Raw genomic sequence first — 22232 nt, forward strand, 5'->3', positions numbered from 1 at the left:
CAAGACCACAGGGTGGGCAACTCACCATGGGCCACCAGCCTGTGCTTCCAGGGCTCAGCCTCTGCTGCTTCCTCTCCCTGTAGGCCTGCTCAGAGAGGAGACTGTTGTCCTTTGGGGGTGCAGTTCTGGATCTCTGCATAAAGCCTGTGCTGCTCTAAGCCAAGGCTCATTTTCCTCAAGAGCAGCTATCACCTCACCCAAGAGCCTCTCAAAGGCCTGCCCTGCTTCGTTCCCGTGTTCATGATTCAAGAGCTCCTGCGTGCTGGGCACAGTGCAAGGGCTGAAACACAAAGATGGTGGACACAGCTCTCACCCTGCCCTCAGGAGCTCACAGTCTAGGGGAGGGAAGGTCAGTGAACAGGAAGCCCCGGGGTGTGATGGACTCAGGGTGTATTGGTGCTCCGAGGCCCCGAAGTGCCTCCCCAGATGTCACAGAAGGGGCAGCGGTAGTGCCATCAGGACTGTGGCAGTGGGCTAGTCAGAGCACTGGGGAAAGTGGTTCTGGACAGAGGGGCAGTGACTGTGTGTGTGCCTTTGTTGGGAGTGTAGGGCAGGCTGCAGGGCACGGAGTTGGCGAGAGGAGCAGGGGGAGGGGAAGACGGCACAGACATGTAACTGGCAGCTGGGGCCATCCGTCCTCCACCCCACTCCCCTCTCAGGTCTTTCTGTGAAGCTTCATTTCGGCCGGACATGTGGACGTGTCCTCCCAGGTGTCCTGGGCACTCTCCTGCTTCTGGCTTTGCCAAGCCAATTCCCCTGCCAGGATGCACTTCTTCCTGCCTGCTGCCTGTCCAGTCTTGCCCCTCTTCCCAGAGCTGAGTCAGGTCCAGTTTCACAGTGGGAATTTCAGGGCTCGGGGAGCCTTGCAGAACCAACTAGGTCAGCTTCCTCGTCTTGGAGTTGAGGACCTAGAGACCACATGGGTGACTGTGTCCTGAAGCTCTGTTCCTCAGGTGGCCTGAGGTGGCCACATACCTGAAGGCCCATGCAGCCCTTCTTCTGATGCTGGCCTGCCCTGTGCACACTCCCTTTGTGCTCCTACTCATCTGTTCATCGGGGATTTATGGGGCTCCACTGCTGGCCAGGCATTTCCCTGGGTGTACAGCAGCGAGACAAACAGACCCAGTCCTCAACCCCCTGTGGTTCTGGGTCCACAGCAAATTGTCACTCATGTAAACATGCACTTTCAAGTTGGGATGGATGCTATGTGAGGAAGAGGCACATGGTGCTGAGACTGTATATTGATGGGAGCTTTGCTCTAGGTGGGAGGGGAGCAGCGGGAGAACCAGAGAGACTAGTTGGAGAATTCACAAGAGCTCAGGGATGAGCAGAACTGTCAGGCAGTGAGTTGAGAAGGAGCATTCCTGGCAGAGGGAACAGCATGGGCAAAGGCTCTGAGGAGCACGAGCTTGGGTAGTTCCTTGACTGGAGCATGAGTGACAGGAGAGTGGTTGGAGATGGGCTGAGAGGTGGGCAGGGGCACGTCGTTCCTGGCCTTTAGGACTCTGGATACATGTTTATTGCATGAAGATAGGAGAGCAATGGGAGTAAGATGGGGTTGGCTGCTCTATGCAGAAGTGCGCTCTGGTGTAGGAGGGAATGTGTGCTCTGTCCCAGGCTGCTGCAGGCGCCCAGGTGAGAGGCACTGGAGGGCTGGACTCGGCAGTGCCTGTGGAGAGAGAAGGGGAAGGCGGCTCACTGGATTGGGCTTGCTTGATTGGCAGTGGGGGCAGGTGATGACAGGGAGTCCAGGATGACTGTGAGGCTTCCAGCATAAGGGGTGCGATGGGTGTTTAGGGCATTTGTTGAGAAGGGAGGTACTGCCAGGGGAGCAGACTGGGCAAGATCGTCCCTCTGGGGCATGTGAAGCTGGAGCCGCGCGTGCAGATGCCAAGTAGGACTCCTAGCAGGTAGGCGTGCTGGGGCTCAGAAGACAGAGCAGGCCCAGGCGAACATCTGCTGTCATGAGCAGGCGGTGGCCAGATGCAGGCAGAGGGGAGGGCCTCCTGGGGGCAGCTGCCTGCCCTCAGCTGAGCCCAGAACACTTTCACTGGCTGTGTGTTGCATCTTTCTCTGTCCAGCTATATCATCGTTAGATGGGAACTGGGACCATACGTATTATAATAGTTATTGTTAATAAAGATAGTAGTGCCTCAATGCATTGAACATTTTCATTGCTGACATTGTGCTATGTGCACTGCAGTCGTAATCCTTCATCTCTATTTTCTTACATACTCGAGGGGGGCTGTATATTATTGCGTCCATTTTGTTGCTGGGGGAACTGAGATACACAACAGGTAACTGGGCATTCTAGTTTACTTCACTCCCCCAGAGGGGATTCGGGCACAGATCTACTGAGTCCCAGAGTCAGGGTTTGTTTCCGTGACCTTACTTTGCCAGAGCTTGGTTCCCTGTGGTGAGTTGGGTGATGGGTATGGGCAGGGGTCCCTGAGTCATCCGAGGCACACCACCCTTTCCCCCAGAGCGGTGCCCTGCGGATCCACACTCACTAGGGTGTGCGGTTTGAGCTGAGTGGTGCCAGCTTTGGGGCCACCAGCCACACCTCTTGTGATCTAGAAGCTTCGTTTTCCAGACTCCTGGCTGTGTCAGGAGGAGTGTGGCTGGTCTACAGCTGTGACCCTGTTTCCTTGGAACTAAGCTGATTGTGTGCAGTATCACCAGGGCCTGCTCTGACCAGTATGCCCATCTGTGCTCACGGAGTGTGGACACTCAGCCGAGGGTCTCTTCCCAGTCCTGTTTCCTCCGTAGTCGAGAGTGGCCTCCAATGGGGGGTAAGCACAGCCCGCTCTTGGACTACGAGACGTGCCCGCAGCACCAGGGAGACTGTATGAACTCCCGGGGACTCAGCTGGTGGTGAGCTCCTCCAAACGCAGGGCCCACCCAGTATGGGGGCGGGCATGTCCCAGAGCAGCTGCTCCCCTGTCTTAGCTCTGTCTCAATCTTCTCTTGTTCAACCTCCTACCTTTCCTGAGTCTTCCTCCAAAATGGCCTTGTGACCCATAAATTTCTTTTTCCTTACATCCCAGTTGTGCTGTGTGCTGAGGATACGGCTGTGAACAAACAGCTGACCTTTAAACTCTGTATGTATAGCCGAACATTTAAATTTCCTGAGTTCCCTAATCAGGTTCTGTTGCCTTCAGATAGCCTGCTTTCTAGGAATAATTCTGTAGATTTCTGGTTTGTATCCCATCCTCTGATTAATGAACTTGGGGCTTCCAGGCTGTCCGTGGAGGGAGTTCAGGGCTCAGGCATGGCAGACTTGCTTCCCCCTCTACCTCCCGCCACTTCCTGAGCACCTGCCCTGTGGTGGTGACTGTGACAGGCGCACCTGGGGGCCTCAAGACAGAGCCCCTGCCTCCTTTGGGAAGCCTGGTGGCCAGAGCAGAGGCAGGTGGGCAAACTAATTGCAGTTGGAACAGAGCTCTGGGGGCTGAGGGAGGGAGGAGCAAGTGTCTCCCCAGAGGAGAAGGTGCCTGGGCACAGGAGGCAGGCTGGACGAGCAGCTCCCTTGCTGTATGCCCTCCCACCGCCGCAGCCCCTATCGGTTTGTTTTCCTTATTGGTCTCTGAAACTGAACAAATAAGACGCAAACAGAACTGCCTTTAGTTCTTTCCTCCCCCGACCTTCTCTCTGTTGTTATCATCGTCCCTCCTGAATCCTGGTCAAGTGTGGTAACACATGACAGTGTAGCCCCGCCTGGGGGCCTCTCCAGCCTTTCTCTCTTTTGGCATTATCCATAAATGGGTTGTTAGCAATTAAAGCATTTTCTATATTGCCAAAGAAGTTCCCAATTTTGGAGTTTAAAAATTGGGGTATGTCTCCTTTCTCTTAGGATGGCAGCCCATCTCACACATTCCTTAGGATAGCTAGTGCCACTGTGTATCTAACGTAAATTCTGGGTGGAGCTGCCTTGTTTGAAGCTTAGCTGTCCAGGATACCTCATGAGCTGCACACATTGTCAAATACAGAAATATTCATGGCAGGTCAGAAGGGGCTGTGTTGGTCCATCACCTGTGATTATGTGTGGCTGAGTGAGAGACTGAAGACTGAGCTCTGTCTTACACTGCAAGCCTGAGAAATTCTGGAAGAGGCAAAGCAAGCTTGGCATTTACTCTGAAGCCCACATCTCCCCAGTTGCCAGTCAGTGGAGATGTTGCATGTTGATTTCACATATTCACTTCTTTTCCTCCCCTCTGGGAATTCTGTACTTGCTTCACTTTTTCTGTTGTTTAAAAAAAATAAAAAAGGAAAGAAAAGGCAGGCTGCCTTGTTCACATGCTCAGAGATCCTCAAGGACGGTCTGTACCTCCAGCCCTCCTGAGCTTGGTGAGTTGTTGGGAGTCAGGAGTGGGGCAGGAGACCTGGTGTCCCAGACCATCTTTTCCCTGTCGTGGTTCCTTCTGCACCCAAATTTAAGGAATTGAGGCAACCACAGTGGCTGATCGTGCCTTTCCACCCTGCGACTAGGCCCAGCTTTCTAGGGCGCCGGTTTTGTCACTTGCCTCCATGGCTCGGGAAGCTCCAGGATGAAGCCCAGCTTTTCCCTGTGTCCTGCGTGGCCTTGCCCAGGACCTCACTTTGACTCCATGCATGTTCTCCTGCTTCAGGCAGGCGTCTCCTCACTGCCCCCTGAATGTGCCATGCCCAGGCCATCCTGGAATGCTCTCCGTCCTCCTCTCCCCCTGGCCATGCCGCTCCAGGGAGCCCTCCTCCGAGGGGAGAGCCTGGGAGGCAGCTCTTGGCCGGTGCTGTCATGGTGCAGGCTCGCTACGCCACTCTGCTGTGGGCCTCTCTAGGTGTGGTCTTGGAGTTGAGATAGAGGGTTGGTCTCTTCAGCTGGCTGTGAGGCCCACAGCCGTGTCTCACTCAGCACTGAATCCTGCGGGGTCCTTGCTCGGTGTACTGCCCATGCTAAATAGTCTGTTAAGAATGCATCGTTTGTCTTTGGTGGGCGGTTCAGGAGGTCAGATGCCTGCTGGCTGAGAGTGCCTTTCTTCAGCTGCTTGCCCAGGTTTGTCCAGGTGTCTCCTTTCAGGGACTGGCCCCTGTCTTGCAGACTACATGCTCCCTGCACCACTACCTTCTTCCGGCCCTCTGTAAGATAAGTCAAGGCCATCTCTTCAGGACTCACCTTTACTGGCTATCAGTCCAGGGCACCACCCTGGCCATGGTCCTTTTGCCCTTTACTCAGGGTCCTTCTAGCTAATGACCTCTCATCAGGACATGAGATTTGAGGTTCTCTGTTGTGCCTTTAGATGGTATGTTGGACTGGAAGATTCCCAAGGGCAGGAATTAGGTAGCCCAAGAGAGTATAGAATACGGGCTTTGAGATCAGTTTCCTTATCTGTAAAATGGGGATAATAACCCTATATCTAGGGTTGTCATGAGGATTCAGGGAATTACTGCATGTGAAGCTTGTTGCCTGGGACATAAGGAGGACTTACGAATCCTGACAGACCCTCACTGAAGCTTTGTTAATGGACTGACGGGTGGGACTCAGGGCCCTTTTGGCAGGGTGGAGCAGAACTTTTGTGCTGGGCAACCGTCTCTTCTCATAGCTGCCTGTTGTCCCTCACTTCCGGCTCCCTGGGGCCTCAGTGGCTGAGGAAATAGGTACTGGCACAAATCTGTTTATAGTTAGAGATGAAGGTGGACCTATCCAGGGACAATGGGATGGCTCTTGTCACTGAACCAGGTATGAGTTGGGGAGAAGAGCGAGACAAAAAAAGGTAGGAGGGCCAGCGGGGAGCCCTTGCTGACACCAAGTCCCAGAGACTAGTAATAACAGCCATGCATATTTGCTCAGCATTGCTCAGATATACCCCTTCACTTTATTCTCATGAACCCTCTAGGGGGTAGGCTCTATCAACCCCTGTTTTAAAGAAGAGGAAATGGGAGCGCAGAAGGGCAACGTACCTGGCCCCTGATCACACAACTGAAGAGTGAAAAACAGGCCACCCAACTTGGCCCAGCTGGTAACTGATTTCTCTTGCATCAGAGGAGTAATGGTGTGAGAATGACATAGCAGCTGTGAGCCCCTGGGAGCCAGTGGAGGCCAGAGAGGACCAGTCAGGTGGCTGTGGGCTCCGTGAGCAGCCAGCCACACATCTCCCCTCATCTGCAGATGGCACCCACAGGGCCACTGGGCCCAGCGAGGAGCAGTAAGGCCACGCTGTGACGCACACTAGGCTTCATCACTGGGCTGCCATCTGAGTGGGGAAGGGGCTCAGGAGAGCGCAGCCACTGCAGGTCCCTTTAATAAGGAAGCGGAGTGGCCCTGGAACCCGAGCATTCGCACACCTAGGATGCAGGCCTGCCTTGCAGGCGGTGAGAATGCGGACCCACCAGCACTGGGCCACAGCAGCAGACCTGTGATGAGGGCCTTGACGTCCCCCTGGTCGGAATTAATGTCCCTCTCGCTCTTGGCCACGGACAGTTGTGGTAGCTCTGTTCCTGCCAGTTGCCTTGGTGATTAATGTCCTTCTGTCTTATTGACTAGACTGCGTGTGTCTGAAGGGCAGGGAGCAGCACATCTTGTATCTGTTCCCTCAAGGCCCTGGCCCCATGCTCAGCACATAGCAGGTGTGGGCAAATGCCTGATGAGATCCAGGGAGGCCATTTCACACACGCACGTGTCGTGGAGGGCAGGAATTCTAACCAGCCAGCCCTGTCCAGCGCCTCCCAGAGGCCAATCCCGGGGTCAGGTTCCGGGGACGCAGAGCCTGGTGAGGCTTGACCCTGCCCTGGGGCTCTCAGCACTCTTTTGCCAGTGGCAGAAAAGACCGCCCCAGCCTTCAAGTCTGTTTGCCAGCTGTTGCAGCCTCAGGTCGGCACTGCATGCACACTTGCGCACGAGCCCAGGGGACGAAGTGCTGTATTTTACTGTATGACCAAGGGCCTCTCCGGGATGTTCGAAGAAGAGCATTCTTCGTGCAGTTCTTTGACCAGCCAGCCCCTTTTGTGCTCCCCTCATGGGAGAGGACACAGCCTGTGTCCAAGAGCACCACTCCATCACCCTTGGCACAGGCAGGATTACAAGAGGCAAGGCTGGACCCTACCTCGGCCACCTACTCTCGGCCCGGATCCCAGCTAGCGCGGCATCCCGCGTGGGCACGTGGAGGGGGGGCTCGCGCAGCTGCAGGAGCCTCGCGGAGCCGCGTGTGTGCGCGCGCGTGCGCGCGGAGGGGGCGGGGAGGTGGCGCGCGCCCCGCGGAGGCCCCGGGCTCCTTTCCTACACCTCGCGCCTGCCCTGCGGTGCCGTGTCCCTGCGCGCCGTAGAAGCGTGTGGTGTGTGTGTGTAGCCCGGAGACCGTGTGCACAGGGGGCGGCGGCCAGGTCGGGCCGCGCTGCTTTTCCCCTCCAGTTCTCCCCAGCGCTTTCCTCTGGTTTCCTTGGGTCGTTGGTACCTCCAGCCATTCGCCTTCTCTCGCCAGCCCTTTTCTGTCGTAGAAGAGACAGGCGCCTTCTGATGTAGGTTCTGGTTCATCCCCAGCTCCCGAGCCCTTGACATTTAGCGAGGGCTCGGGGCGCACTGGTACAGGCACACAGCAGAACGCTAATCCTATTAAAGATAATGTGTCATTGGGGAGGGGGAAGGCTGCTCACCCCCCAACCCGCCCCCGGCAGGCCTCGCGCTCATTGGTTAAATCCATGGCAGGGGGCGGGGCCGAGGGCCCGGGGAGGAGGCTCCTGGCGATTTCGGAGTCGGGAGTCTGGGCTGGAATTTCGCAGGGAAAGCCCAGCGGTTGCAGCTGCGGCGGATCTCGGCACTGCCTGCCGCGCGCCGGGGCAGCCTGGGGCCGGAGAGCAGCTCCGCAAAGTAGCGGAGCGAGAGGAGGCGGAGCGCCCGTAAAGTGGTCGGGCTTGGCGCGGGGGCTGCTCTGGGAGAGGTGTGCCCAGGGAGCCCGGCGCCCTTGTGCCTCGCGCGGAGCGGCCCGTGCACCCGGGAGGCTAGCTGTAGAAAGAGAAATCAAATTGCAGCCTCCCCACAGACGCCGGGTTGCGCAGGCGAGCCAGCCCCGGAGAGCGTTAGCGAGCGCGCGTGGCGCCGCACCGCGCCGCAGCAGAGCCCCCCCGGGCCCGCCGGCTGGGAGCGGGAGCTGTCCGAGAGCCCGGGGTCCGGCCGGAGTGCACCCGGGTGCAGAGGGGCGCGTGCGAGGTCCCTCCGGCAGGCCTGCAGTCCGCGCCCTACTTGGGCGCCCCCTCCGTCCCACTCCGAGAGCGATGCCCCCCACCTCTCGCGACCCCCGAGAACGTCGCGAGCATGGAGAAGTCGAGTAGCGAGGATTCTTCGATCCACCGGAGTCCATCTTTGGACAGCAAGGACTCGGACTTTGCCAAGCCGTCCACCTCGGGCCGCCCGTTCGGCCGCGGCTTCACGGCTGGCGCCTTCTATGGCACCGCGGGCTCCCGGGGCCAGAGCCGCGCCGAGGCCGGCGTGAAGACTAAGTACAGCGCACCCAAAGGCAGCAAGTACGTGGTGTTTTACCTGGATCTGTCCTTTGTTTTCCTCCTAGAATTTAAGAAGTGCAACATGGCCAGGGGCTGCCTCTGCTGCTTGAAGTACATGATGTTCCTCTTCAATCTGATATTTTGGGTGAGTCGTCTCGTTTCTTTGCCTCCTCTCCTCTTTTCCTACCCCACCGTGATACCCTCTTCCTTTTCCGAGCTGCACCGCTCTGCTCTCTGCACAGTGGTGAGTGGGGTTTTTAAAAAATCCTTTTTCTCTCCTTGTTGGCTGAATGGAGGCTCCAACTTGCCTGTTTTCCAGGAGAGACTTACTTTGCTCCTGGGAGGCTGGCAAAGTTTACTGCCACATTGTTTCCCTATAAGAAACCCATGCTAGAAGAGTCTCTGACTGGGTAACCTGCCAAAATAGGTGTGGGATCAGAATTTTTAACAGCTGTGACCTTGAATTGACGATAGGCACAAGTGTGGATGGTTTTCTGAGTTTCCTCTTGTATTCCTACTGAATATGCAAGAATACAGTCTGCAGCATTTTATGGGCATGAGGTGGATGAGTGGTAGAGGTCACACCCTCCCACTCTTCTCATTGAAGCCCAGGAGGAGGAGAAGGGGCCCCTGCCCGAGGCCAAGGGACTCACTTGCTGGCCCGCAGACCTGTCCCTGGGTTGGGGCCTGTGTGGAAGGGGGAGTTTGGGAGGACTGCTGCCATCGGGCGGCGGGCAGCTGCTTTTGAGGGATTGCTGTGGACTGGGCAGGGAGCTGGCTGGCCATGTGCTCCTGCCGTGGAACGCCAGCCCTCCCAGGCTCTGGGAGCCCTTAAGGGGAGTGCCGTCATCCTTGGTGAGAGATTGTTTTCAAGAGAAGGTATCAGTGGGTGGGCAGCTTGGACTTGTTCTCTGTCCTCTGGGATTCTGGAGGCTATGTGAGCACACACGCAGGGACGCATAAGAAATATAGTCAGGAGAATTTGAAAACTTCTTAAATTCACATCTAATTGTTCTTCATCTCAACTGCTGCCGCCTCCTCTCTTCACCCGAGCCCAGACTCAGCCCAGATGTTTGGCTGTGGCCCAGGCTGACCTGCTGCCTGCTGGAGGTGGCCCGTGGTCTGGGAGGGGTGCGGGGGCAGGAGGAAGTTGGTTCCCGTGAAGTTGGGTAGAGGTGGTTGTGCTTTGGTGTTTAACACTTGTGTGAAGTAACCTGCTTTAACTGAAAAAACTTTCTGGGTGTGTGTGTGCAGGGAGGAACTTTCCCACAGAGGGGAAAACTCAGGGCTGGTAGGGAGAAGACTGGTTCTGCATGGGCGTCTTGTGTGACCTCAGGCAGATCATTCACCCTTCTGGTCCGGGTCTCCTTTCCAGTCCAGTGGGGGCTGTCACGATGGTCTCCCTTGTGTCTCTAGCCCGTTAGTTAGGGGATGTCCTGCAGCCTTGCCTTCTTGTTGGGAAGAGGCTGCCTTCCCTGCCTAGGTTCTCAGGAGCCTGACCTCATCATTTGAGTTGCATTTCCCCAGATGTCTCCATGGTCTGGGGCCTTCCAGCTGCTGCTGTGAAGATGTTAGTTATCCTGTGCTGAGAGTTTTGTGGAAACTGGGGCAGAACCATTGGAATGTCGAGAATGATTTTGTGGCTGCCTTTGGGCAAGTGTTCCGGTTCCTCATTTGCTGGCTTCGGTGTCAGCCAAGCACCAGGCATGTGTTTCTCTGTGCCTATGGATTTACAAGCCTTTTCATTGAGCACAGCTTCCCTCTCAGCCCTTGTTTCCGGTCTCCACCTACCTTTTCTTACCTTTCTGCCTTCCCCTAGTCTGCATATCTTAACACTAGAAAGACCCTCTAGGGACACTGGGAGTCTGGGCCGGTACCTCCCACTCAGTCGCCCTCCTCCCTACTCCCACCCGGCCACCTGCTGGTCAGAGTCGGTATAACGGCTGTGGCTCTTCTGAGATGGTCCCAACTGGTTTAGGGACTCCTCCCATGCTAGCACAGTGCTCTGTGCCCTGCATGTAGTAGGCACTCATGTGTTTGTGAGTGAATGAATGGCGGGCCAGAGCAGTGGATCCACATGTTATTGTATGTATTGTATTGTGTGGTAAGGATTCCTAGGTCCTACCTGATAGGGAAGAGAAGGTAGTTCTCAAGCGTGCCTGTGATGAAGGCTCTCCTAGCACCTGAACTGTGTGACGACAGGCAGCTCTTTCCATCTTCCCTTGGAAGGTGGGCGGAGTGTAAAAAGATGGTTGCTGTGTCTCTTCCTCATTAGAAGGTACCTACGGCCACCTTTACCAGACAAGGAGTCGCTCTCTCCTTGTCTCTGATTTTTCTGATTAATTAATGTTTTTGGAATGCTTGTGGCATAGTACAAACTGGGAAAAATTGACTCTCAAAGACCCAGTTGTTTTATGCTAGTAGCATATGAGATGCTGAAATAAGACATAGACCTTAGGAAAGATAGAAAATCTAGCAAAAAGGAAACAGATGGGTGCGTGTAAGAGTCTTTGCTCTATGTGTATATTGGGTGGTGGAAGAGCAGGTAACAGGGGCTGGCCAGGATTTGTGCAAGGTGGGTCACTGTCTCACTCCAACGAAGACTTCCTGCAGGCAGGTGCTCAGGCAGAGGCAGGTGGGATAGCTTGTGAGGCAGGACCCCTGGGAGACCTCTGCTTTATTCTAGTGCACACAGGGAGGGAGAGACAGGAGGTGAGCAGGACAGTGGGGGTGAGGACATATGCAGGGCTGCCCAGAGCCCAAGTCCTCTGGGACCCAGAGCAATTGTTAAGAATTATGTAGCCATCAGTTTTTCTGGTCTCATGGCTCAGATCCCTAAAGAAGGCTTTTCTGAGGCATTAGAGTTGAAACCGAGGACTGCAATCAATAGATAGAGATCTTCCCACAGATCTGGGGCCTGTCTGGTAGTTCTCCAAACCCACCACAGCCACCACACCCCCTGCCCCCTTGGACCCTGCTGGGAGCATTCCCAGTGTGGAGGAGAGGAGCAGCTGTCTTACAGTGCAACCCCCTCACATGCCTGAGGATCCCTGGTTCCTTGCCACTGGGTGGAGCTTCTAGGGTATTAGTATCGGTAAGGGCCTGGGTGACATCACTAGGGGCAGGCCAGGAGGTGGAGCTGTGCACCCTGCACTCCTCCTTTCCAAGAAAAGGCAGGTGCCTTATAGGCTGCTGGGTGCTGGCCTGCTGGGGGAGGGGGTGGTGTCCAGGTCTGCTTCTGGCACTGCCAACTTCTACCAGATGGTGCTGGCCATGTTGGCACCTAGGGCCGTACTTCTGAGTACCCAAGGTAGGTGGAGGGGTAGAGGAGGGGGAGTAAGGGGTCATGCCTGACTGAGCCTCACCTCCTCTTCCCCTTGCATATCTCACCCCGATCTTCAAGGCCAGAGAGACTGCTGGCTGCTTGGTGGACAGCAAATATTGGAGGCCTGGAGTGGGGCAGAAGTTTCTGCATCCTGGGGGGCCTGTCCACACTAATCAGCCCTACACCCAAGGTATTTCTCCCTGTAGCAGAAACCATTTCCCTCATCAGCCCGTCTCTGAGTCCTTCTGGGAACATCTGGTGTAATATTCCAGGTAGAGGTTAAATGAATCTAAGCCCCTCCAGGAGGGCAAAGGAGGCTCAGAGCTTTTAACTCTGAGTAGGGGAAAGAGAGTACCAGGGTAGGCTCTAAGTACTGGGGCCTCTGTCCCCTTCTCCACACAGCAAATTGTTTCCAGCCCAGCTCCTCCGAACCCAAATCCAGTTCCTATCCGTTATGGAGGGGCAGGGGTGAGACTGGTGCTGGCAGAACTGCCACTCAGGATAATGGTCACTTGTCATGCTTACCAGGAGAGCTGTCCCATCACTTTAAATCGTGGCTGACAGAGCAGTGACATTCTGGCCTCATTGGAAAGTCTGTTCCTTGTGAATCGCTCCCTTAATGAAGGCCAATTAGCCAAGGAAGTGGTGTTCAGTGTGCCTGCTGAACCAGGGGAGAGGTTGGAGCGGGGCTGCCATGTGCAGGGTGCCAGGTGGCAGCGCTGATTAACCTCCCCCAAGTGGGCTCAGGCCTTGGTGGCTCGGCCCCCCTCAGACTGTTCACTTGTGCTCTGGGTGCAGGCAGCTTGGTTAAGGCCCTCCAGCCACACTGGAGGCTCGTGTTCGCTGTGGGCTTAGCCTCATGATTGCTGCTGGGGTTCCCCTGTGTCTGTGGTGCCCGTGACAGGGGTCTGTGCACGCTCAGGCTGAGGTGCCACAAGGAGTCCTCCCTGTGATGGCTTCTGTCTGAGAACAGCAGTGGTGAGCAGGCTGAGGGGTCTGAGCAAGGCCCAGACGGGTTCAGACCTGGCCGCTCCAAACCAGGTACAGGCTAAGCTGCGCAGCAAGAGGCATTAGAAGCTTCCCTCCATGCTCAGATGTGAGACTGGTATCAGGCTTTCTCCCCAGACTGCGGCTGCACGACAGTCTTTGGGGTGGGTCAGGCGTGGCTCTGCTTGGGACACAGGGCGGATGAAGGGCCTGGCTGATACTCGGAGAGCCCGGAACGTGGCCATGATGGAATGCCGGCTCTGTGTTCACTTCCTTTCCAAAGCATTAAAAATTAAACTTACTTGTCTTAATATCTATTTTTAAATCGAGTCGGAGCCATCATTGGTGTCAATCAAGAGGGGATGGGGAGGAGGTGTGGAGAGAAGAGAAAGTCCCAGCTGAAATGGGGTGAGCACTGACGCTACCTTGAGGAAAGGCCGAGGAGTCTGTCCTCCATCCTGCAGGCCGAAGGAGAGTAGGGAAGGTGTCCGGCTTCCTCTGGGTGGGGGGTGTGCCTGTGCCACCCCCAGCCCCTGCTGCACCTCCACGGACCTGGCTGCCCTTGGCTGAACTTGGCAGCAGGCTCTGGGGCTTACTGGGCTGTTGGGGTCCCAATTGAGTTCATTCACTCATGCCACAACTATTTACTGAATGCCCGCTGAGCACACAGGAGCCTGCAGTTGGTGAGACCAGGCTGACTGGGCTCGGGTAGGGTGGATCGGCTTTCACAGGCCAGGAAGTCGTGGAATCGAGAGGTCATCTGGCTTGTCCTCCACCCTGAGCATGGGGCTGCTGAGGCTGGGGTCAGAGCGGGGCCACCTCCCCCTTCCCCAGCATTCTAGGGAGGGGCAACAGCAGGCCTGGACTAGCATCTGGGTGGCCTGACCTGTCCTTCCCTTTCTCCACCCCCGCATGGTGGCCTTCTGCCTCCCCATCTCTGAAATGTTTGTGCTCATCAGAAATAAAGGGGAGGAAAAAACTGCCTAAGTTTCTTTTAGGAGTTCCCTAGTTTGGAAAAAAGAATTAGTGCACTGTGTGTCTTTTCTGTTTCTCCTATTGAAAGGGCTGATCAGATGCTGTGTAGCTAGTCTGTACTCTATGCATTTATTGAGTACCTGCTGTAAGCCACAGACCCTTGAGCAGCTCACAGTCCCATGGAGAAGTCAGACACATAAACAGATAATTACAGTTCTGAGCAGTAGGTGCCGGGTAGAGCTATTTAATAGCGTAAGTAATACTGCTTAATAGAGACGAGATACAGAGATGACAGAGTAGAGCAAGTGACCCCTAGGTTTGAAGGGTGAACAGGGGCTGGCTGGGTAGGTGAGGGTGGGAGTCCAGGCAGAGGAGGGAGGGTGGAGAGAAGAGTTGATGTAGAGCCTCTGTCAGGGGAGAGCTTGTAGCCCAATGGGAGAAACAGCCTCTGCACACAGGAAATAGCTGAGCCCAGAGAAAGAAAGGGCGCCATCAGTCTGGGTGGTGCCAGTTGAGAGTGCCTTTGAGGGGTAGTGAGTCTGGCATGGGCTCCGAGGACCAGGTGGCCCTGCCCCACGGCGCGTGAGCACTGGTGTCTGAGGATACTCCTCTCTGTCTCCAGGGCTCTGAGGAAAGGGATATTTTGTTTTTCTGGTGGTGACCACGTGGCAGGTCTCGCTGTGTCACTCAGGCTGTAAGCTGTTGCTGTAGGTGATCCGGCTTACAGAGATGCCCCTGTTCTGTCCCCCTTTCCAGCCTCTCGCTTCCCACTGCGATGTGCCCTCTTATTTGGTTTCAGTTAGGAAGCTTTGAAGCTCAGCTAAACCCGTCGTCGGGCAGAGTTAAGTCTTCTGAGCCAGCTTTGTCTCTGCTCACGTGTGAAAGCTCCTCTGCCAGCAGAAGTGGTGGGGGGCTGGGGAGGGTCATTCAGAATAGCATGCGGTCGGGAGGGTGAACAGATCAACAGCTCACAGAGCCCCTGGGGGTGGAGCCGTGGCTCCCCCACCGCTCCCCTCACCCGCCATGGTGATACTACAGTCTGTTAACGTAGGGAGCCCTTGCTTCTATTCAGATGGGCTCTACCTTCTCTTTCTTTGGCCCCAGCAGCTTTGAAGGTTTTAGGAGGCCTGGAGAAGCCGTCAGAGGGAAGGCTGCGGGGTTTCAGATCTTTGCCCTAGAGTTGGGTGGCTTGCTACAGCAGTACCACGCAGGGAGGTCCTGTCGAGTGTCTGGTGGGGTGACTGGCCAAGGAGAACAGACACATGGCTTCTACCTTCAGAGAGCCTTCCATCTGCTCTGGTCTTCACTAGGGGTTAGATTTAGATCAACCCGGAAGCTTTGTGCTTGAACACAGGCCATGACCCTCCCCGCTCCCCCCACCCTGTCCATCCCCCACCAACTGGACTTACTGAGTCAGAGTCTCCAGGAATAAGGCCTGAGGTTTGAAGGTTTCCTTAACCTCCTGGTGCCTGGGTTTGTTCATGCTTGACAGTGTAAATGGTCTTACAGTGCTGTGAGAGGCCCAGAGAAGGCAGCATGTGTTACATAGGTACACAGCCCAGCAGGTGCCCAGCTTGCTGGCCTCAGTGACAGTAGCCATAGTTGTCACACACTGGCTGTGGTGAGAGCCTGTGAACAGGTAGCCCCCTCTGACAGTAAGTTAGATGCCCAGGGGCTGGAGACAGTGCTGAATGGGGCTTTGGAGCCCTGGGAGAGCCCCAGATGTCCACTAGGCTGTGGCTTGTTCTGAATGCCTTCTGGTCTTAGGGATATGTGGGGGAAATGGGGGAGCAGGAAGTGCAGGCAGGTCTGTTGGAGTGGAGGATGGAGGGGGAAGGCAGTGGGGGAGGGGAGTGATGAGACCCCAGGGCCTGCAGCTGTCCTGCCACGCAGAGGGCACTCACTTCTGGCCTTCCTGTTGGTGGCGGCCTTCCCCTGCTGCCTTCCATTCTTGATGCTGTGAATCAGGACAGGGACAGGCCACCGGGGTTGGTGGTCATATTGCAGGGTCCCCATGGACTCTGCCCGGGAGCAAAAAGGGCAGGTCCCTCCCTCTGACCGTCAGTGTTGGACCCTGATGGACAGCTGAGTCTGTAACCTGAGCTAAAAAAAGAGAACATGCAGGGTGCCAGGTCACTTTACTAACCATAAAAACAGTCACTTAAAAAATTTTCAAATTGTGTAATATATCATATACAAATTCATATGGTTCGAAAAATGATGTAATGAATGTGACCGCACTTTGTAGTTTCAGAAGTAAATATTAGCTATACCCATGAAGCCCCTCTTCTCCTCCCTGAGCAGGCCCTCAATATCTTCCCGACACAGAAACATTATCTTTCAAGTTTGTGTTAAGTATATTTCTTTATAGTTTTCCCACATATGGAGGCATCCTTAAACACACCATCATTTGGTTTGGCTTGTTTTTGAACTTATGGTAGATGGAATCATTCTGAATTTTTTTTAGCTCAATGTGATATTTATTGATTCACTATGTTGATATGTAGCCATGGTGCGTTTATTTACCCTGCTCCATAGTATCCCATGTAGGAATGGCTGCAACGTGTTCTGCTGGTGACGAGCACTGGGGTCACTTCGTTCTTATTAAGCATGCTTCTGTGAACATTCTTGTACAAGTCCCCTGGTGTACACATGCAAGAATTCCTCTAAGGACATTCCTTCTGAAAGTATTGGGTGAAGGGCCACCTCCTCTGTTGTAGCTCTCTCACCTGTGGCTGTGCTGTGCTTGACTAGTACACAGTTGGTACGACAGGTCACTCACCTGCATCCAATGAGTTCAGTGATCACGTTCTTGCAAGTTCTGGCAATCTCAAACTGTTGTAATGTTCCTGAGCATTAAGTGTGTCCCTGGACCACACTTTGAGAACTGCTCTTGGGTACAGAGCAAAGGAAGGTATTGCTGAATTTTAGGATATATGTATTTCAGCTTTACTAGGTAATGCCATATTGTTTTCCTAAGTGGATATATTAGTTGACATTTCTACCAGTGAAATGTCGGTTGAAAATGGAAAGTTCTGAGCATTCTTCAATATAGCTGGTGTATTTGTATTTCTTTGCTTACTGTGAACATCTTTTCATAGGTTTATTTGCCCTTCTTTTCTGTGAATCCCTGTTTATGTTTTTGTCCATTTTTCTATTGAGTTGTTTGCTTTTCTCTACTACTTTTTCGGAGTTTATGTTTTGAATACTAATTTGTCCATGAAGTGTACCACAGTCTATAGCTTACAGTTAGCTTGTCTTTTCACTTTCTTAGGGTTTTTGATGAACAGAAATTCTTTTCATAGAGTCAAATTTATCAGTCTCTTTTCTTTGTTAGATTATACTTTTTATATGTTAGTTAAGAAATACATAATATCTTCTGGACATCTTTACATCCCTGGTAATAGGACAGTGGCTTGTCACAATAGGCACGCATGAATTTTTTTGATGAGTCAGTAAATAATGAAAGGTGAGTTCCTATATTTTTTTTGGAAAATTTTAATATTTAAGCCCTTTGGATATCTGAAATTTATATTTGTGTGTGATGTAAAGTAGGACTCCGATTTCATTTTCCCCATGTGTATCTCAGTTGTCCAGCTCTACTGATTGGCTAGCTCCCCTTTCCCGCTGACGTGTAATGCCGCCTGTGTCTTTCCTGTTTTTGTATTTGTCTAACCCTGTGTCATGTTGTCTTCATTACCACACCTTTATATTAGGTCTCAGTGTCTGGGAGGGTACATCCTCTCATCCTACATTTTTTCAAGACTGTTTTGGCTATTCTTGGCCCTCTGTACTTTTGTATAAATTTGGAATCAGTTTGTCTTGTCCCCTCCCCGAAGCTTGCCAGCCCTGTTGGTATTTTGATTGGCCTTGCATTGAATGTGTTGGTCAAGTTGGGGAGAGTCGATGTCTTTGTATTTCTATTCATGGATATAAATTGTCTTCTAGTTGTGTGTTTCTATCGATGGACATAGTATACCACATATACTGGGCCTTCTTCTTTTTTTTTTTGTAGGTAATTATTTTTTATTGAAGGGTAGTTGACACACAGTATTACATTACATTAGTTTCAGGTGTACAACACAGTGATTCAACATTTATATACATGATAATTCTAGGTACCAGCTATCACCATACCAAGTTGTTACAATATTTTGACTATATTCCTTATGCTATACATTACATCCCGGTTACTTATTTATTTTACAATTGGAAGTGTATACTTTTTTTTTTTTGTGAGGGCATCTCTCATATTTATTGATCAAATGGTTGTTAACAACAATAAAATTCTGTATAGGGGAGTCAATGCTCAATGCACAATCATTAATCCACCCCAAGCCTAATTTTCGTCAGTCTCCAATCTTCTGAAGCATAACAAACAAGTTCTTACATGGAGAACAAATTCTTACATAGTGAATAAGTTACATGGTGAACAGTACAAGGGCAGTCATCACAGAAACTTTCGGTTTTGCTCATGCATTATGAACTATAAACAGTTCAAATATGAATACTCATTTGATTTTTATACTTGATTTATATGTGGATAACACATTTCTCCCTTTATTATTATTATTTTTAATAAAATGCTGAAGTGGTAGGTAGATACAAGATAAAGGTAGAAAACGTAGTTTAGTGTTGTAAGAGAGCAAATGTAGATGATCAGGTGTGTGCCTGTAGACTATGTGTTAATCCAAGCTAGACAAGGGCAATAAAACATCCACATATGCAGAAGATTTCTCTCAGAACAGGGGGGGTGAGGTTCTAAGCCTCACCTCTGTTGATCCCCAGTTTCTCACCTGATGGCCCCCCTGCGACTGTGCCTGTCTTAGGTTGTTCCTCCCTTGAGGAATCTTACCCGTCTCTGGCTAACCAGTCGTCTTCCAGGGCCATACAGGGAAATATAAAGTTGGTAAGTGAGAGAGAAGCCTTATTGTTTGAAATGGTTAGCTTTTTACTTCTTTACAGATTTATGCCCTGTGGCTTCTATGCCCAGCATTTGTCTTGAGGTATCTTTACCACTTGGAAGAATTATGATACTTGGTAATTTCCATATGAGGCACGGATTCTACTTAAGGGTTGTAATTAGGAAGGAGAAGAAAAGCTATAGAAGTAGCAGACGGAAGAAAACATGGGAAGATTGATTATTTCTTTGACATATCTTCTTGTAGAGTAACTTCAGCATGTATAGGTTTTAAACTACTAATTAAATTGCGCACACACATTAACATAATAGGAGTATAGTTACATAACCAAAGCATACCTGTAATTACCAGCCATCTCCACTGAAACCAAGAAAACCAGTTAGGCACCTTAGGCATTTGTGAAAACTTATCTATGATATGATGGATATTGTCCAACTGAACTTGAACAGTCTGAGAGAAATCAGACAAATTAAAACAACCCATTCCTGGGGACTGTTCACATCCCATATGTTCTTTTAACAGTAAATAGTCTGTAGTTGTAAGATTTTGGAGCGCTACAATTTGCACTTCTCCTAATTCTTGGTTGAGTTCCAACAGTATAGATCCAGTCAAATTTGTTGTTTTACTGCATGCACAGGCCAGCTTAGATATCTCCTTCATTATACTGGGTCTTCTTTAATGTCTTTCTGTGAAGTTCTGTAATGTCCTCCATCAAGCTTTACACACCTTTGTTATTTATAGAATTTTACTCTTCTGTCCTTTGCTACCACTCAGTTTCTCCTCAGGGTTCAGCAGAGCTGTGCACATAAGGACAGAGAAAACTGGAGGCCCCAAGGATACCAGCAGCCCTTTCAGCTGCTGCTCCTCATGCTGTGATGCTGAGGACCTTGTGAGCAGTCAGTCAGGTGCTGTGCTGGGCAATTCCCACTTCTGTTACCTGGTTATCCTGTTTGCTGTCCATGGCACCTGAGGAGGAGAGGTGGCATTATTCCCATTTGCCTTCAAGAAGGTGGAAGCTCCGAGAGGTTAGGGATTTTGCGACAGGTCATTGATCTGGAGAGTGACAGAGGTGGGATTTGAACTCAGATCAGTCAAACCCCAAAGTACATACTCTTTCCATGACCATCTCTGGAAGTCATCGTGATCCAGGTCCTTCCCTTGCCAACTTTAGATCACGCTTCTCTTAGATGTGTACCAACAGTTTAGTGGAGGGGAGCCCTGTGGCAACAGGACTGGAGTCAGGCATATTTGGATATGACTTCACGATTTGTGCCTTCTTTCCCTCCATCTCAACCCCAACAGAAATGGGTTAGGAGGTAACCCCCTAGTGATCATCAGAGACTTCCTCAGATCAGAGGATGGTCAGTTGTGTACAGTGTAAGCTTCATGGTCTATTTTTGTACTTTTTATGAGAGCACCCCAGACTGAAAGCTTTTTTTTACAGCCTCCCAACAGCATGACTCTGCATATTGTGCTGGTGAATGTTTCAGACTGCTTATCTTTAGTGGCAGGGTTTACTGTTCTAACCATATGGTCCTGCTTTTGTATTTTGTATCTTGCTTCCCCTCTGCTAACATCTTCTAGGCACTTTACATGCTTGTGGCCACCGTGAGTGTGCAGTGGTATCTGCGTGTAGGTGAGGACACCAAGGCTAGAGGCCTCATCACCCAAAGCCACAGGTGGGGGGAGGGGCCTTCATCTCCCTGTCCCTGCTGTGCCTGCTCACACTCGGTGCTCAGTTCAGGCGTGTTGACTGATGCACTGACTGAGCTGCAGAGGAGTGCTAGGTGAGGGGGCAGGGCTTTGGGCAGCTAACGATGGGGTGCCCCTGGTAGGTGGTACCCTACATAACAATTGGGGTTTATCTACCAGAAAGGTTCCAGGTGGTAGGGGAGCCATACTGGCCTCCACCTGGAATATCCAGCTTGCTGGAGAAGAACCCTGGCAGCACCTGTAACTCACAGCCGAGGGAGGTGGCTTTGCGACCGTCTGTCCTTGTGACATGAAGCCCCTGGGGCTGCCCCCACCCTTGTGGTTCCTCAGCGTGCTCCTTCAGGCCATGCACAGCGCTCTCTTAAGGACTCTGGAAGATACCATTTCCTCCTCTGCATGCATTTCCAGAGTTGCTGAAGACCCACAGGGCTGGTGTGCTGGCACTTGGCTGGCCACTGTGCCCTGTGGTGGGGGCCCCGGCATAGGTAGTTACTGCTCATGATGATGGATGAGAACTTGGAAAATTCTGTCTGTCATTCTTTGCCTCGATTTCCCTTTCTGGGGAGAGTTAAACATCAAGTGGTATGGCCAGAAAAGTAATTTTGGTGGGAGGGAGATTTGAAGAGAGCCTGGGAAAGGACATTTGGAAGGGGACATGTGATCAGTTTGCCCTGTGGCAGAGGAGATGGGGAGGGAGGCTAACTGTATCTCTGACTGTGTGCAGGGGGACCAGCAGCCAGACCAATACAGAGCCCCTGGTAACCCTGCCTGGTCATGTGCAGGCTTGGGTCTCTTGTGCCTTACCATGTGGGCTGTGCTTCAGTGGACCCTGCTTGCCATTTCTCCTTCAGGGGTCTCAGGGCATAGGACCCTGTGGTCACAGAACAGAACATGTTTGCCAATCAAAACCAGAAGAGGTGGGGTCGGGAGTGGGGACAGGGTATGTCAGTCTGTGTGACGTTTCTGCGGGTAGCACAGAGGGCAGGCACGTTCCTGAGGAATTTTTATCTCCGTATCTGTCACTGGCCTAGTTCTGTACTTGCATCTTCCCCTTAGGTACCCAAACTGTAAGGCTCAGCTCCCCCCCTTACACACACACACACAGATGTATATATGTATGCATATGTGTGCACCTATGTATACAAACATACATATGGTATTTATATATAAATATGTGTGTATATGCATTTGAATAATGCACATTTAATAACACACTTGTAGCATACATATGTGTGTATATGTTTATAAATAGGTGAATATCTATATTTATCTAGTTCCCTCTGTGTGCGTGACCCTTGGGTATAAGCTGGCATCCTCGTTGTCAGCCATTTCCTAGAGGGATTCTGGATAAGCTAGGGCTCAAAGATGGCAAGCAGCACACACCAATGAGGGCTAACTTAGGAGCACAGATATAGATCTGTTTATCTGTCTCTGAATAAACCCCAAGAGTGTTGTTCAGCATTTGGGGGGCAAATTGCTTTAGCAGACAACTATTGTTTTTGCTGGCCCACACCCCTGTTTTTCTGTCTGTGGATTGTCCAGTATCTTTGAAGGATATAAGTTTGGCTCACAGGCTAGAACAGAGAGCTAAGCAAGAGGGCACGCACAGGGATGGGACCCAGGGCCGCTCTGGGCGAGGGTGGTGGTGGTGGGTGTCCAGGTCTCAGGAGCTAATAATGATGAGCTTGGTCCCATTGACTCAGCTAGGATGTATCAGCTCCTGCTGCTTTTGCCCATAGATCTCACTGCTCAAGAGCTGGCTTCCCAGGAGAGAGGGTCTGGCTGGTCATGATCCCACCCTTGGCCAGGGGTGAGAGGAGCACCCTGAAAGGTGGGAG

At 52.2% G+C, this 22232-nt stretch overlaps 1 protein-coding gene across 6 annotated transcripts in view; it reads left to right on the forward strand.

Moving 5' to 3' along the window:
- Positions 1–22232, forward strand: part of TSPAN9 (tetraspanin 9) — a 195987-nt gene that overhangs the window by 104735 nt on the left and 69020 nt on the right. For 4 of the 6 annotated variants that reach the window (XM_036908327.2, XM_036908346.2, XM_057492418.1 and 1 more), the window contains one exon: positions 8538–8617. In XM_036908327.2, the coding sequence (XP_036764222.1) occupies positions 8555–8617 (63 nt within the window). In that variant the 5' untranslated portion in view covers positions 8538–8554. Of the gene's footprint in view, positions 1–7722; positions 8618–22232 lie in introns of those variants that run through there. The other 2 variants (XM_057492416.1, XM_036908317.2) reach the window with 2 other exon arrangements.

This window comes from Manis pentadactyla, chromosome 14, assembly GCF_030020395.1.
Source record: "Manis pentadactyla isolate mManPen7 chromosome 14, mManPen7.hap1, whole genome shotgun sequence".
Lineage (NCBI taxonomy): Eukaryota > Metazoa > Chordata > Mammalia > Pholidota > Manidae > Manis > Manis pentadactyla.